The following is a 15771-nucleotide window of genomic DNA, read 5'->3' as shown; positions in this document are numbered from 1 at the left end:
GGTTAGAAGTACATATTCCACAGGATTGCAGTGCTTAATGGGAGTAGAAGGTGAATGGGAATGAGAGAGTAAGAGAGCAGAGAAGCATATCAAAACTTCCTGGGAATCCATTCCAAGCCACCTCACTCACTGCCCAGACTCCAGCAGACATTTCCCTGCCCCGTGTATACTCTTCACTCTCAAAGCTCTCCTACTTGAGTTTAACACTGCTTCTTTTTTTTTTTTTCCATTTTTTAAAAATTTCTTTTCAGTGTTCCAAAATTCATTGTTTATGCACCTCACCCAGTGCTCCATGCAATACGTGCCCTCCGTAGTACCCACCACTGGGCTCACCCCACCTCCCACTCCCCTCCCCTCCAAAACCCTCCGTTTGTCTCTCAGAGTCCACAGTCTCATGGTTCGTCTGTCTCCCCCTCTGATTTCCCCCAACTCACTTCTCCTCTCCATCTCCCCATGTCCTCCTTGTTATTCTTTATGTTCCACAAGTAAGTGAAACCATATGATAATTGACTCTTTCTGCTTGACTTATTTCACTCAGCATAATCTCCTCCTGTCCTGTCCATGTTGATACAAAAGTTGGGTATTTATCCTTTCTGATGGAGGCGTAATATTCCATTATGTATATGGACCATATCTTCTTTACCGATTCGTCTGTTGAAGGGCATCTTGGTTCTTTCCACATTTTGGCAACTATGGCCATTGCTGCTATGAACATTGGGGTACAGGTGGCCTGTCTTTTCACTACATTTGTATCTTTGGGGTAAATACCCAGTAATAACACTGCTTCTTTCCTGAGGTGCCTGGCTGGCTCAGTTGGTAGAGCATGTGACTCTTGATCTCAGGGTTGTAAGTTTGAGCCCCACATTAGTTACAGAGATTACTTAAAAATAAAATCTTTAACATTCTTTTTTTTTTTTTTTTTTAGATTTTATTTATTTATTTTAGAAAGGAGGAGTTGGGGAGGAAGAGGGGCAAAGGGAGAGAGAGAATCCCATGCGGGCTCCACTCTTAGCACAGAGCCCAGCTCAGAGCCTGATATCACAACTTCGAGATCACAACTTGAGCCAAAATCTAGAGTCAGGGCGTCTACACCCAGGTGCCCTAAAAATAAAATCTTAAAAAAAAAAAGTACTGCGGGGCGCCTGGGTGGCTCAGTGGGTTAAAGCCTCTGCCTTCCGCTCAGGTCATGATCTCGGGGTCCTGGGATCAAGCCCCGCATCAGGCTCTCTGCTCGGCGGGGAGCCTGCTTCCCCCTCTTTCTCTGCCTGCCTCTCTGCCTACTTGTGATCTCTCTCTCTGTCAAATAAACAAATAAAATCTTAAAAAAAAAAAAAAGAATACTGCTTCTTTCCTGTGTCACCCTTTCCCAGTGCTTTTCTGTTGCCATTCTTAAACAACTTCTGCTAAAACAACTGATTTAGTAATAGTTAGAATATAAATTAAAATTGCTCTTAGAGCTCTATTCAGAAAAACCACTCCATTTCATCCTTTGTAATTCCTTTTTTCTTACAGATATTGTGACTTGTTTAGCTACAGATTACTGTGGAATACATTTGATTTCTGGTTCCAGAGATACTACATGTATGATATGGCAAATAACACAACAGGTAGTTACACTTTATCTTCCTTTCTGGTGGGACTTCTAAAAATTATAGATTTATTATTTTCATCAACTGTATTGTACTCTTCATAATGTTGCTTCAAGAAAGTGTCCTTTTTCTTTATGGCTTTTAGGTTTTCTACTTAACAGTCTTTCTTCTGCAAATTTGTTAAAATAATTACCTAAAAATTTTCTTGTAATATTTTTCTTTATTTTTTTTTCACATTTAAATCTTTAATCCATTGGTAATTAACTTTTCCATAAGTTTAATATAGAGTATAGATATATACTCTGTATATAATTATAAAACAAGTACCATGGCAACTACTCAAACATTCTATATCTATATATAGAAAGTAATATACAAACAAAACATGCTAAACACAGGTGAAGACAACAATTCAAGTATAGAGAGATCTCTGCAATAAAATTGTGTTATTAGAAGAATATAAGAATATCAATTCAGTAAAACAGGAAGGACCTCAAAGATGAAATTATACAGTGGCATAATAAGATGAAAAGGAGGGACACCTAGGTAGCTTAGTCGGTTTAACATCTGCCTTCAGCTCAGGTCATGATCACAGGGTCCTGGTATCAAGCCCCACGTCAGGATCCCTGCTCGGTGGGGATTCTGCTTCTCCCTCTTCCTCTCCCTCTGCCCCCGCTCATACTCTCTTGCTCACTCTCTCAAATTAAAAAATTAAATTAAAAAAAAAAAGATGGAGGGGTGCCTGGGTGGCTCAGGTGGTTAAGCATCTGCCTTCTGCTCAGGTCATGATCCCAGGGTCCTGGGATCGAGTCCCACATCAGGCTTCCTGCTCGCCAGGGAGTCTGCTTCTCCCTCTCCCTCTACTGCTCCCCCTGCTTGTGCTCTTTCACTTTCTCTCTCTCTCTCTCTCAAATAAATAAATGAAATCTTAAAAAAAAAAAAAAAAAGATGGGAAGGATTGTCACCAGGGTACCTCAGTCGGCTTAGAAACTACTCTCGATTTCAGCTCAGGTCATGGTCTCTGGGTTGTGGAATGGAGCCCTGCATCCAGATCCACGCTCAGTGGGGGTTCTGCTTCTCTCTGTCTCTTTCTGCCCCTCCCTCCCACTCACTCATGTGTGTGTGCTCTCTCTCTCTCTCTCTGAAAATAAATAAATCTTTAAAAAAAAATAATAAGATGAAAAGGATGATTACAGAAGAATCAAACCAATATTAAAACCAATACCATTACAAATATAATAAGTAAACTCAAAAGTAGAAACAGCAAGCAACAGATTTGATGTGGCTGAATATCAAATTATTAATATGAAATATTTAAAATAATTAAGTTCTGTAAAATAAGTCACAGAGATACAGCATAGGGACCATAGCTAATATATTGTAATACCGTTGTATGGTGACAGGTGATAACTACACTTACCATGGTCAGTATTAACATAATTTATAGAACTGTTGAATCATTGTTGTATACCTGACATTTTAAGTCAACCAAAAAAAAAGAAAGAAAAGACATTTTTTGTCAACCAAAAACAAAGAAAGAAAAGTATTGAGAGAAAGAATATGAAGTTTATTTGTAGTACAGGAAGAGCAAATCTGTTAATGAAAAGGACAAATAATATACCTGTTAGAACTGATCCAATGCAGTCAACTTGGAAATGATTCAGATTAAGTTTTGGAGCTTCAAAAGACTGAGAATAATTTGAAAACCCAAGGAGGAACACAAGAATGAGTCTTGTTATGAATAGATGCTATGGTAAGAGCTAGTTGCAATATTACTTTGTGATTAGACAATTTAAATATAGTATAAACCTTTTTATAGAAAATAGCCTACTAGAAAATTAACCTTTGCTTTTCTTTTGACATTAGGGAGGTGTTCCTGTGGGCTTAGCATCTAAACCCTTTCAGATTCTGTATGGACACACCGATGAGGTATTGAGTGTTGGCATCAGCACTGAACTAGATATGGCAGTGTCAGGATCAAGGGTAAGATTTCACCTTTAAGAAATGCTCACTTTTTTCAGGGTGCCTGGGTGGCTCAGTCAGTTAAGCATCCGACTCTTGATTTTGGCTCGGGTCATGATCTCAGGGTCATGGGATTGAGCCCCACCTTGGGCTCCATACTCAGTGGGGAGTCTGAGATTCTCTCTTCCTCTCCTCCCTCTGCCCCCCGTCCTTCACTCTCTCTCTAAAGATAAATAAATCTTCAAAAAAAATGTTAATTTTTTTCTACAAATTGAGAAGGAATATTTATATTTATTTTCATGCTTGCTTTGGAGGCACATATGTTAAAATTGGAATGACAAATTTTCTTCTAGGGGGACTGGTAAAAGTATAGGAATTCTTTATTGTTTGTGTAGGACTTTGCAGAAGTAACGTAACACAGAAGAAACTTAAAGAGACTGGATTCTGCTTTGGTATTTTACTGGTCTTTTTAGTTACAGAAAGAGAGCATCTCATGAAATAAAATACTATTTCAAATTTCAAGATTGAAATTTTTCCTAAGATAACATGAGTCCTTGGTAGAATAATCATTTTCTGAGTTCATTTCCTATATTTATTTATCTGGCCTTCTTTTTTGTTGTTCTGTTTCTCTTTTTCATACTCTACTATTTTCTGTATGTAGGATGGCACTGTGATTATACATACCATTCAGAAAGGTCAATACATGAGGACTTTACGGCCACCTTCTGAGAGTTCTGTGCTCCTGACCGTTCCTCATTTGGCTATATCTTGGGAAGGACATATTGTTATCTATTCCAGCATTGAAGAAAAGACCAATCTCAAGGTATATAATAGTTACATGCAAGAGGGCTAGACTATCTATAAGCCTGTCTTTTTCTTTCCATGTTATACTGTATATATGAGGCATTTTGATGAAGAACACCATATTTTGAAAAGGATATGTTCCTTTCATCTTTTAATTTGTTTATTCCTTACCATTAGATGGACCCCTATCACAGTGTTGGCCTCTTGTTCATATTTTGTTTTAGGGATTTCTATTGATCTATGTAATATATGATTGCAAAAAGAATTTCTGGTTATATGGGACTTCAGAAGTTCCAGTGGAAATTATAACCAAATTAAATTCTTTTTGTACAGGTTGGGTATAAAGGAGCCATGAATTATGTTCCTTTTCTTTCCATGATCAAGTTTTTTTAAAAATTAGAGCACTGATGGGGGGCCTGGGTGGCTCAGTTGGTTAAGGTCATGATCCTGGGGTTTGGGGATTGAGCCCCAAGTTGGGCTCCCTGCTCAAGGAGTCTGCTTGTCCCTCTCCTTCTGCCCCTCACCAGGCTTATGCTCCCTCCCCCCACCTCTCTCAAATAAATAAAATCTTAAAAAACATTTTTTTTTTAATAATAAAAGTTTAGAGAACCGGGGGCCTGGGTGGCTTTAGTTGGTTAAACATTCAACTCTTGATTTCAGATAAGGTCATGATCTCAGGGTCGTGAGATTGAACCCTGCATTGGATTCCCCACTGAGTGGGGAGTCTGCTTGGGATTCTGTCTCGCTCTCGCTCTCGCTTTCTCCCCCCGCCCCTCCCCCACTTGCATACCCATATGCACATACATTCTTTCTTTCTTTCTCTTTTTCTCACTCAAAAAAAAATAAATATTTTAAAAAATTTTTTAATTTTGTTGGTAGAGCATGAGACTTTTGATCTCCAGGTTATGAGTTCAAGCCACACACTGGGTGTAGAGATAACTTAAAATAAAATTTTTTTAAAAACTGTAGCTTTAAAAAAAGTTAAGAGAATCTTTTTGTTCTGTGTTAAAAATGTGGGGCTTAAAAAAATGTATTGTGAGATTTTTTAGGCTGAGTGAGATTTTAATTCTTTTGGAGGGATGAGAGTCCCTGTTTAATATTTATTTACTTGGCAATTATTTATTTAAATATTTTCTTAAAATATACAGCTACTTCTTATTTAAAATCACAGTTAGTAATATTGTCTACACACTTTTTCTTTAAACATAACTAACTGTAGGGGCGCCTGGGTGGCTCAGTCGGTTGAGTGGCTGCCTTCTGCTCAGGTTGTTATCCCAGGTTCCTGCTCAGTGGGAAGCCTGCTGCTCCCTTTCCACTCTCCCTGCCTGTGTTCCCTCCCTTGCTGTGGTTCTCTCTGTCAAATAAATAAATAAAATCTTTAAAAATAATAAAAATAAAAAATAAACATAACTATATGTTTATTTCAAAATTTTAAATCCAGTAATCATTCTGTTATAGTCACAGTTTTAATTGCCAGTATTAAAACTCCATTTTCATTTGAGATCATTAAACTTTCTTCATCTACTCTTTACAGGATAAGAATGCATTACATCTGTTTTCCATAAATGGCAAGTATCTAGGGTCCCAAGTCCTGACAGAACAAGTATCAGATATATGTATCACTGGAGAACATATTATCACGGGCAGCTTACAAGGCTTCCTGTCCATAAGAAATCTCCACAGGTAAATAACAAGATTGTTTGAAGTCTCACTTAAAAAAAGGTGGTAATAGGGGCACCTCACTGGAGCATGCAACTCTTGATCTTGGCGTTGTGTGTTCGAATCCCATGTTTTATGTAGAGATTACTTAACAATGAAATCTTTAAAAAAGAAGGAAAGAAAGAAAGAGAGGAAGAAAGAAAAGGTAGTAATACTTGCAGCCTAGAGTGGAAATCAGCAATCACAGATTTCTAATCTTTTGTAAAGTTTATCATTTATTGTGAACGTGTCATTTTTAACAACTCTGAAAAAAATTGGGGAAGCTAAATTATTTCTGGATTAGTGAATGAAATATAGATGTATGTTTTAAAAATGTAAGAAACTTTATGTTATGTGTATTGTAGCATAGTAAATTTTTTTTTTAAAGCCAGAAAAAGAATTTTCACCGTGCCAAGCCTGGATTATAGATTTGTAAATTTGTTCAATTATAGTTTGAATTTTTACAAACTACAGCTAGGTCTTAAAAATTGTTTTTAATTGTGGTAAAACAAACTAAAGTATTTTTAAGGCTACTGTATCTGTTCATGATTGTGTATATGTATATGTAAAATTGGTGGGGAGTCTTATTATTTAAAGCACTGAAGGAAAAGGATGTTTAAATAGTGGATATGTTTTTAAGTTTTATATTCTTCATATTTTGTATTTACTAACATATATACAAAGCACTGTATTCCTTGTATTCCCAAATATATCCTTTCCTCCATTTTTAAAAAATTTATTGTGGTTTATATTTATATTCCTGAGACTGTCTTGGCCCCTCCCAAACCTTTCTTATAAATCATTTCCTGATCCCAGGGTGTTCTCTCTTACATATCAGAATCACTTCTGTACCAACATCCTTTCCCCATTTTTGTAATTTTCTTCTTATTTTTGTCATTCTTTCTCCAGCAGTAAAGCACTGAGTCCCTATTTGAATCATATCTTTCCAACATTTTCTTTTACGGTATTGTTAAGAGAATCCCAGATCAGTAGTGAGAGGAAAAAACAGAATCCCAGATCAGAAAAATGAATGAGATCTTTTAGCAGATTGGTCCAAACATGGTGTGTACATCAGAGGATTCTTCTTTCTTTAATCCTAAAAGCCATGGACATTTTCCATAATTGAGTATTATGTTATGTTTTTATATCATTCTGTTTTTAAATATGTATTATTTTATTATGTTTTATCTTATATGTTTATATATTACATCTTCTAAGACAAGACAAATAGAACAGTTTTATCAACCTTACCCCCCAGCATGCACACAAACACTTTTTGAACTTTCTCCTTTTTATTCTACTTTAACTTTTTAATCAACAAGGTAAAAATCATTTCGTGAGAGATCATATATATGGTTAGAAGAAAAACAGATGTTGAGACTAGAAAAAAAAAAGTATGTATTTTAAGTAATGCTATAATGTGGGCCCTTGTGTGAGTCATTCAGGCTTTCTGGATCTAAGTTACACATCTGTAAAATTAGAATGCAGAATCAGATGATCATTAGGTTATCTTCCAGGTATAAGATTCTCTGAATCTATTATGTATCCATGTAATTATGTGTGTGTTTTATTTCTCTTTTAGTTTGAATCTCAGCATGAACCCATTAGCCATGCGAATGCCTATCCACTGTGTTTGTGTCACCAAAGAATACAGCCATATTCTTGTAGGATTAGAAGATGGCAAATTGATTGTAGTGGGTGTTGGGAAGCCAGCTGAGGTAAAACACACCATCAAGAACTTCTTTTCCCATACTGTTGGGGATTCCTTTGGTTCTCCTTTGTTCCAGCTGAATCAGAAGTCTCCATTATGGATGAACAAATTAAAAACCAAATTTGATTTTTCAAAGGGCAGTAAATGAAAAGGGCATAAATCTAATATTCAAGAGTGATGTTTATATTGTGATACAATTGAAAGCACATATTTGGTGGTTTCTATCACTCTATATGAATAAGGAAGTTCTTTTATTATCTATCTTTCCAAATCTAGATTCAAGACACTACTTGGATTTTTAATACATAAAAGCCTTTATAAAAAATGAAATACAGACTCCAACAATAAAACTATATACTTTACTTTCAACAAGAATACCAGAATTAGCAGAACAAATATGCTTAATTCTCAGTGAGTTTCTTGTACTTAAGTACAGATTTGCCAGTGGCTTATCAATCACTGAATATTCAGATACCATAACTCTGGTATTGTTCCTTCAAAAACTTAGTGGCTATATTCAAAGTAATTTAGTGATTCTCCTAGAAAATTTCTTCTATTATATAGAGTCAAATTAAGCATTATAAATTTGTACTGATGGCATCAGTCTCTTCTGAGAAATCTAAAATAATGGCAACTCTTGGAATCATTTCAAGAGAAGACACTAGTGAATAACACACTGTCACTGGTTTTAATAAATCTACCACGGATCATGGGGACCTTTTTGTTTTATATATATTTTAAGGTTTTGTTAGCTCTTATACTCTTTTTCAAGATATTATTGTAACAAAACAGAGGTCTTATTAAATTGATATTGTCATTTACCTTTAGTTTAACAATTCCCCAAACAATGTCAGCAAGTCCATATCTTGGTATTCACTTAAATTTAAAACATTTTAAGCACTTTTTCTCACTGAGTATGCTTCACTTTTTTATTTTACTGATTTTTTTTAAGTGAAGTGACACATTTTCTTCTAAAAATTGATTGGGGAAAAAACCCCTAAATAGCTTCATTTCATAGGTCTCAGTCAATGTTTTGTACTACTTACTAAATAAGTTTTTTGTCTTCACTGAAAGATTTTTGTAGTCTACAACACAGAGAATCTGAATTATGTGTAGATTTTGAATAGGAGTATTTATCATTTTACATCTTTGGATGTATCAGCTGAAGTATAGTTCTACTTTAGTATATAATTGAATACTTAGAATCTTGCATAATTGAAATATAATTGAATATGACAGTATCAAAATTAAATCAAGATTTAGGTATGAAAAGATTTTTATTTCAATATCTGAATTTATCTAAAAGATCAAAATCTTGATTAATGTGTATTTTAAGTCATCAGTTTTATATGTTACATTCTCAGTACAAAATTTGTATTTATAAATAAAGTGGTAATGTGGTAATAGAGTAATAGAAACAATGTTTCTGGAAATACATCTAGAAATGAAAATGTAAAACAAGCATCCCAAAGTGTCTTTGCATGAGACTTTTTTTTTATCCCTTCAATAAGTGTACCTTAGAGAAGGATAACCATTAAAAAAGGGTGGCAGATGAACCACCATTAAAAAGTAGGTTGCATTTGGGAAAGTAATTCTGACATCATAATCATATGCTTAGACTGAGAAATGTTTCCCACATGGGTTCTTTTTTTGCCCTACCTAGAAGTTTAAGCACTTTTAGAGGGGAATTTATTCACCAGTTGGATTAATATTTAATAATTATTATATTCTGAGAAGTGTGGCAGGTGGTAAAAATTTAATGATGGACAAAATGTGATTCTTATCTTCAGAGAACTGATGCTATTCTTGTTTTCTAAATCACATTTTATCATTTTCTTGTTAAATATTATTTTTTGAAATTCTTATATATCAAAATATCCTCGTTATTTTCTTTTCATCCAAACATTATTTTACTTTCTTCTTATTCTTGTGATAAGCATTAATATTACTTAAAATACAAGAGGAGAAAATACTCAACTTTTGTGTCTTATTAAAGTATAATTTCAGAAGATTATTTTAATATAGTAAAATATACTTTTGTTAATTAAAAAAAATTTTATTATGTTCATTTGGCCAACATTTAGCACATCATTAGTTTTTGATGTAGTGTTCAACAATTCATTAGTTGCATATAACACCTGGTTTTGTTAATTTATGAGGGACTCTGGTAATTTGGACAAACTGGGACACTTAATTTTATAAAATTTAGAATTAACATTAGCATTAGACCTTTCTTAGTTGAAAGACAACCAACGTAGAGAAGCCTTTCTTTAATTATTATTAATCACGAATCACTAAAATGTTAATTATTCTGTTAACAAAACTACATTCTGCATTCTACAAAATCGGTGTCTTGTATATAAATTTCATTTATTCTTTTTTTCTCTTTCTTTTTTCTTAATAACATCTATTCTTTGTTTCTCTGAATTACTTTAAACAGATGCGTTCAGGTCAGCTTTCTCGAAAATTGTGGGGATCTAGCAAGCGACTCAGCCAGATTTCAGCTGGAGAAACTGAATATAATACTCAAGATTTCAAGTGATTACTATTTCCATCTTCTGTCATGGATAAATGAAACTTGATTTATTGCTTTGGCACTTTGACCACATCTCTCAACTCTCTGAAATATATCTGGGCTTTTATCACTGAAAATCACTTAGGGATTACCAAAATTCAGTATGCTATGTGTATATAAAGACATTGGTTGTATCATTATCCACTTTAAAAATTTCTGGTTAACATTGAATCTAGTCTTATTAACTAATTCTTGATCTACACCACGGCAGATTTGAGAAAATACAATTGAATTAGATTTGTGGTTCATTCCTGAAGATCATTAGATCCATTGGGGAAAAAAACTTCCAAAAATGAAGAAGTTGTATATAATTCCATTATTATCCTAAACAGCAAAATGTAAGGTATTTCTAAGAAGAGTACAGATGATCGGACAGTTGAGAGACATGGCTTTTAATGTATTCTTTATTTAATCATTTTCCTATTTACTGACCACCATATTTAAAAGTTGATCAGTTTATTTATGGAACTTCTGATTGGGGTAATATTTTTTTTTTCTGATTGGGGTAATATTTTAAAGGCATCTGTTGCACACTTGGATTTTCAAAACTCAATGTAAATTCCAGGTTTTCATGATAAGTTGAATATAAGACAGTTGAAACCGGTACATTGGGTCATTCCACTACTACTTAGCATATTACTAATGAGAACTTACTGAAATACATTATTATGCTTAAATAATAAAGGTTAAGTAGGAATAAGAGAAACAAGAGATATATTTTGCAGATATATTTCATTAGTAGTATAATGAAGGGAAAATGCTGATTATGATTTTGACAGGTGGACCCTTTAAGTAGCATTTGCAGCACAATTTATATTTGCAAAGTTCAAAATTTCTTGGCTCATTCCTTACTAAGCAAATACTGTGTCTTTCCCCGTAATTAGAAGTGTTAGCAATGATACCCAAATACATTAACATTTTTACCTACAACTTCCATGTGATTGGTAAATGAATTGAAAAGATTTGTATCACTTAAACTTGTCATGTAGATACAGTAATTTTTAAAAAACATTTCTATTTCATGTTATGTATAACTTTTAAGATTATAATTTTATTATACATAGTTAAGTATTACATATGCTTAATATTCAGTATTTTAAAGTAAAAAGCTGATAGATTTATTTTGGAATTCAAAGAGATTGTTAAACCTAGTGCTTTTATAAGGTCATCTTTGGAGTTAAGTCAGAGAGCTTTTTCAACTATAAGTGTCCTTAATCTGAGATTCCATGGGTTTGGAGGAATTTATGAATCCTCTGAAATTGTATGGAAATTCTGTGTGTTAACTGCATTTTTTTCAGGAGTGCATGTGTGGCTTTCATAAAGGGGTCTGTGATCAGAAGGGAAAAAAAGACTTCTCACAATAATAGTTTCTTATAATACTCCTTTTTATTCCACAAATCATAGATTTCCTTACATCTAGTTGTCTTCTCAATGGCATCTTTAAGAAACTTTCCCTCTGTAATTCTTCTCTTCGGTTGTCCACAGTATTTAATACCATTTTCTTTAATCCTATGAGTGAGTAAAACAATTAAGAGAAGTACAAGATTTAGTTTAGGGAAGCTTTTTGAATAGATGTGATCTGTTTGAGTCAGGACTAATAACTTATAAAAGAATTTTCATTCCAATTATTTAAAATCCCTTGCTTTGTTCAGTAAAAGAAAACACCACCACCAACAAAAAAACGGTTATGTTTTAGGTAAATAGCACTGAAATAAACCAATGCAGCAAGTGTAAAATAGAGCATATATAAATGTGAAAATTTCCATTTTAAGGACTTAAGAAATTTCTGATGAAAATGTCTCAAACCAAGTCAATAGAGGTAATTATTTATTGAGATTTGGTGCTTCTATTTATTTCATTCAATTTTTTATGTTACATTTTTTAGGAGGTTTCAGGTCGTCAGAACCAACATGATTGACTTTTGATATTTTAAATGTTGAATTTTTTTAAACTGTTCTGAATCAAAATGTTGGAAATTTTTCTTTTGCTTACTCATCTGGAGATTTTGGTATAAGGATGTCTTCTTTATTTTTAAGGTTATTTAATGTTGGTTTTGGAATTATTTTGGATGAATGCTTACAAAAATTACAAAGAAGTTTAACTTTTCAGGGCAAAATCCCCAAATTTATGGTGTTTTACTTTGCTGCTCTTTAGATGGAAGAACCAAACAAGCAGTATTCATTTTATAGCACAAATAGAAGACCCTTCGTTCACAGTAAAATAAATATCCTACCCAGACTAACAGTAGATGCTCAGAACTGTGGAATGCTTCCTTATATTAGTTTTTCCAAAAAGTAAAAACCAAAAATGTAAGATTTTCAGGAAAACCTAAGAATACTAATACTAGTCTAGGGGAATGGAACTTGAGTTTAGCTATTAAAGTAAGCAAATATAGTAAAATATAAACCTCTATATGAAAAATATAAACCTCTTCTAAACAGTGTAGCCCACTGAATTAAAAATGACTAGATAAAATCACTGGAAAGATATACTATGGGGGATTCTGGTATATTTAGGTGTTATCCATAGAAGATGTTTCTATTTATATAATGGGAGAAATGAACAACGGTATGATTAGAATAGAATAACAGGTGATTTTAGTTCATCAGTATAATATCTCAACTTAGCTGCTATGAAGTTTGTTATCTAAGGAAATTTTCATCTGCTTCATATGGTGATGATGGAAATCATCAACGAAATCAATGAAAGATCTCAGCATCCTGGTGATAGAGATTTATACTAGGATAATGATTTTACTCTTAGAAAGTGAGGTCTCAGATATTAAAACATACAATAACTGTTTTCATTTAGAGAATAAAGAACCAATTTTTCACTCTCCAATTAGTATTCCATGATGCTCAGATAAAATTGGAGGAGAAAAGAAAAAATAGATCAGGGCATGAAAATTAGAAAAGTATATGATGAAACTAAAGCTTGTCCAGTTGGCTTAAGATCTTTTAAGCCTGTGAAGCTCATGTCAGCTATTAATAAGTTTCTACCTGTTCGTTTCCATTAGGTCACAGCGATTTTTTTTAGGTCACATCCTTTTTTGTAGGAAAGAAAATGCCAGGCATTCATGTCATTAGCAAGGAATGTCAGTGAGGCTTCCTTTTATTTTCTCTATGTAAGGCATATAACAATTATCCTTAAAGAACTGGTATTGAAAAACAGTTTTACGCATTTGAAGGAGTAAATTTACCCTCATAATTAATTAGAATTTAGATTTGAAAGTTGAATCTTAACCTAAGATTGTTTATATTTTACTTGAATAAGAGTAGGCTGAGGAAATTTTAACTTGAGGGGCACTTGGGTGGCTCAGTTATTAAGCATCTGCCTTCGGCTCAGGTCTAGAGCCCCATAACAGAGGCTCCCTGCTCAGTGGGGGGGCCTGCTTCTCCTTCTCCCACTCCCCCTGCTTGTGTTCCCTCCATTGCTATCTCTCTCTCTCTCTGTGTCAATTGAATAAATGAAATCTTAAAAAAAAATTTTTTTTTAACTCGAATATCAGATTCTTATTTAATGATGATAGACACATGGCCTTTAAGTATATTTTTATTGTTGTTACTAAAGAAATCACTAATGGAAATCTTTTAGTTAAATTTAAAGAGGTTAGCTCCTTTTATATATTTACATTTATAAAATGAGTAGCATTGTCTTTATCACCCTTCAAGTGAAAAGATGCAAGTGCATGAACTACATTAAATACAAATATTAAATAATATATATTACATGAACTATCATAGGATGTGTGTGTGAATGAGTGAAGGTTGGTCTTTTCAAATACATCAATACAGTTGTCTTCATAAATAAGTTCCTACACCTGTCTGTGGGATAGAATTTTTAACTGATAAAATGAATTTATATTTTTTCTTTTCTAAATCTAATCTCTTGCTTTCATCTATCACCCAGACTCCTAGCTTGTCCTGATTACTGTTACTTTAATCAGCTGACTCTATTCTTTCCCAATAAGTGGTCAATCTTAAACATTTTTATCACTCCCAACAAATATCCATTCTCAATATTCTTTTTGCCTAATTCCTTTATCATATATAACCAACATTTGCTTTGCTTAAAATTTGACCCCACCCAGAACATTGTTCTGAAGAACTGGTGCTTTTTCTCATGACATTATTGCAACAATCATATAGTATTATTAGCCATCATTTCAATATTATTAAAATGCTGGCCACAACTTCTTTACTTTGAATCTAGAATTTTCTAAGCCAGTGTTTCTTAATTGAGATTGCAGATCAGACTTGTCTATGAAGTTCTATAAATATACAGAAGTCTAGGCACTACTCTGGACTTTCTGAATCTCTTAGTATAAAAATATTATGCCTCAGATTTTTAAGTCTTAAAATATTTTACACTATAGACATTATAGTCAGGGGCGCCTGGGTGGCTTAGTTGTTAAGTGTCTGCCTTCAGCTCAGGTGTAAGGATCCTAGAATCCTGGGATCAAGCCCCACATGGCATTGGGCTCCCTGGGAGCCTGTTCTCCCTCTCCCACTCCCCTAGCTTGTGTTCTCTCTCTTGCTGTCTGTCTGTCTGTCTCTCTCTCTCTCTCTCTGTCAAATAAATAAGTAAAATCTTAAAAAAAAAAAGAAAGAAAGAAAAAGAAATTATATCTTTATTTTTATAAGTCAGATTGCTTATTCACAGGCCTATATGAAAATAGGTTTAATCATTATCCTTGGAGACATTTTTCTTTTTCTTTTTCTTTTTTTTAAGATTTTATTTATTTATTTAACAGAGAGATACACAGCGAGAGAAGGAACACAAGCAGGGGGAGTGGGAGAGGGAGAAGCAGGCTTCCCGCTGAGTAGGGTGCCCCATGTGGGGCTCCATCCCAAGACCCTGGGATCATGACCTGAGCAGAAGGCAGACGCTTAACCACTGAGCCACCCAGGCACCCCTTGGAGACATTTTTCTAAAATTTGTTCAGAATGGCTTTCTTGTCTTTGTTTTGCTTGCCACTGAACCAGTCAAATTTCCTTTTCAGTTATTACTATAACTTTCTTCAGATCTTTCACATTTGAATATTATAACTAAAATTTGCTTCAAAAAAAGTGTCTGTTTGCTTTTAGTAGTTCCTAGTGACTGTCAGTGAATATTTTCTGTATGTGAATTATTTAACACTTTAAAGTATTAATAAAAAGCACGAGTTACCAAATGCTAGGTTTAAAAATAGAATTAGGTCTCTCATAGCCTTGAAGGTAGTAATCGTTAGAATTTTTCTAATTAAAAAGCCCTGGATATATTCCCTAAGTACTTCTGATGACTTCTCAGTATGGAAATAATCTTTAAATTTTTCATATAAAAAGTCCTAATATTACAGAAAATAAAGCATTAACATTTAAGACATTTAGGCCTATATTGGAAATGATGCAGTTTTCTATGTTAAAAATATAAAGCCATCCTTAAAAAATATA

The 15771-nt window shown here is 33.6% G+C and overlaps 1 protein-coding gene across 1 annotated transcript in view; it reads left to right on the top strand.

Moving 5' to 3' along the window:
* NBEAL1 (neurobeachin like 1) overlaps positions 1–10421 on the top strand; it is a 195557-nt gene extending 185136 nt beyond the window's left edge. Inside the window, exons 50-55 of the mRNA XM_080798670.1 lie at positions 1513–1607; positions 3456–3572; positions 4213–4374; positions 5890–6038; positions 7636–7771; positions 10205–10421. Coding sequence (XP_080654796.1) covers positions 1513–1607; positions 3456–3572; positions 4213–4374; positions 5890–6038; positions 7636–7771; positions 10205–10306 — 761 coding nt within the window. The 3' untranslated portion in view covers positions 10307–10421. The remainder of the gene's footprint in view (positions 1–1512; positions 1608–3455; positions 3573–4212; positions 4375–5889; positions 6039–7635; positions 7772–10204) is intronic.
* The last annotated feature ends 5350 nt before the right edge of the window (positions 10422–15771 follow it).

The sequence above is a fragment of the Martes martes genome (genome assembly GCF_963455335.1).
Source record: "Martes martes genome assembly, chromosome: 3".
NCBI lineage: Eukaryota > Metazoa > Chordata > Mammalia > Carnivora > Mustelidae > Martes > Martes martes.
This window is presented reverse-complemented; position numbering and strand designations above follow the sequence as displayed.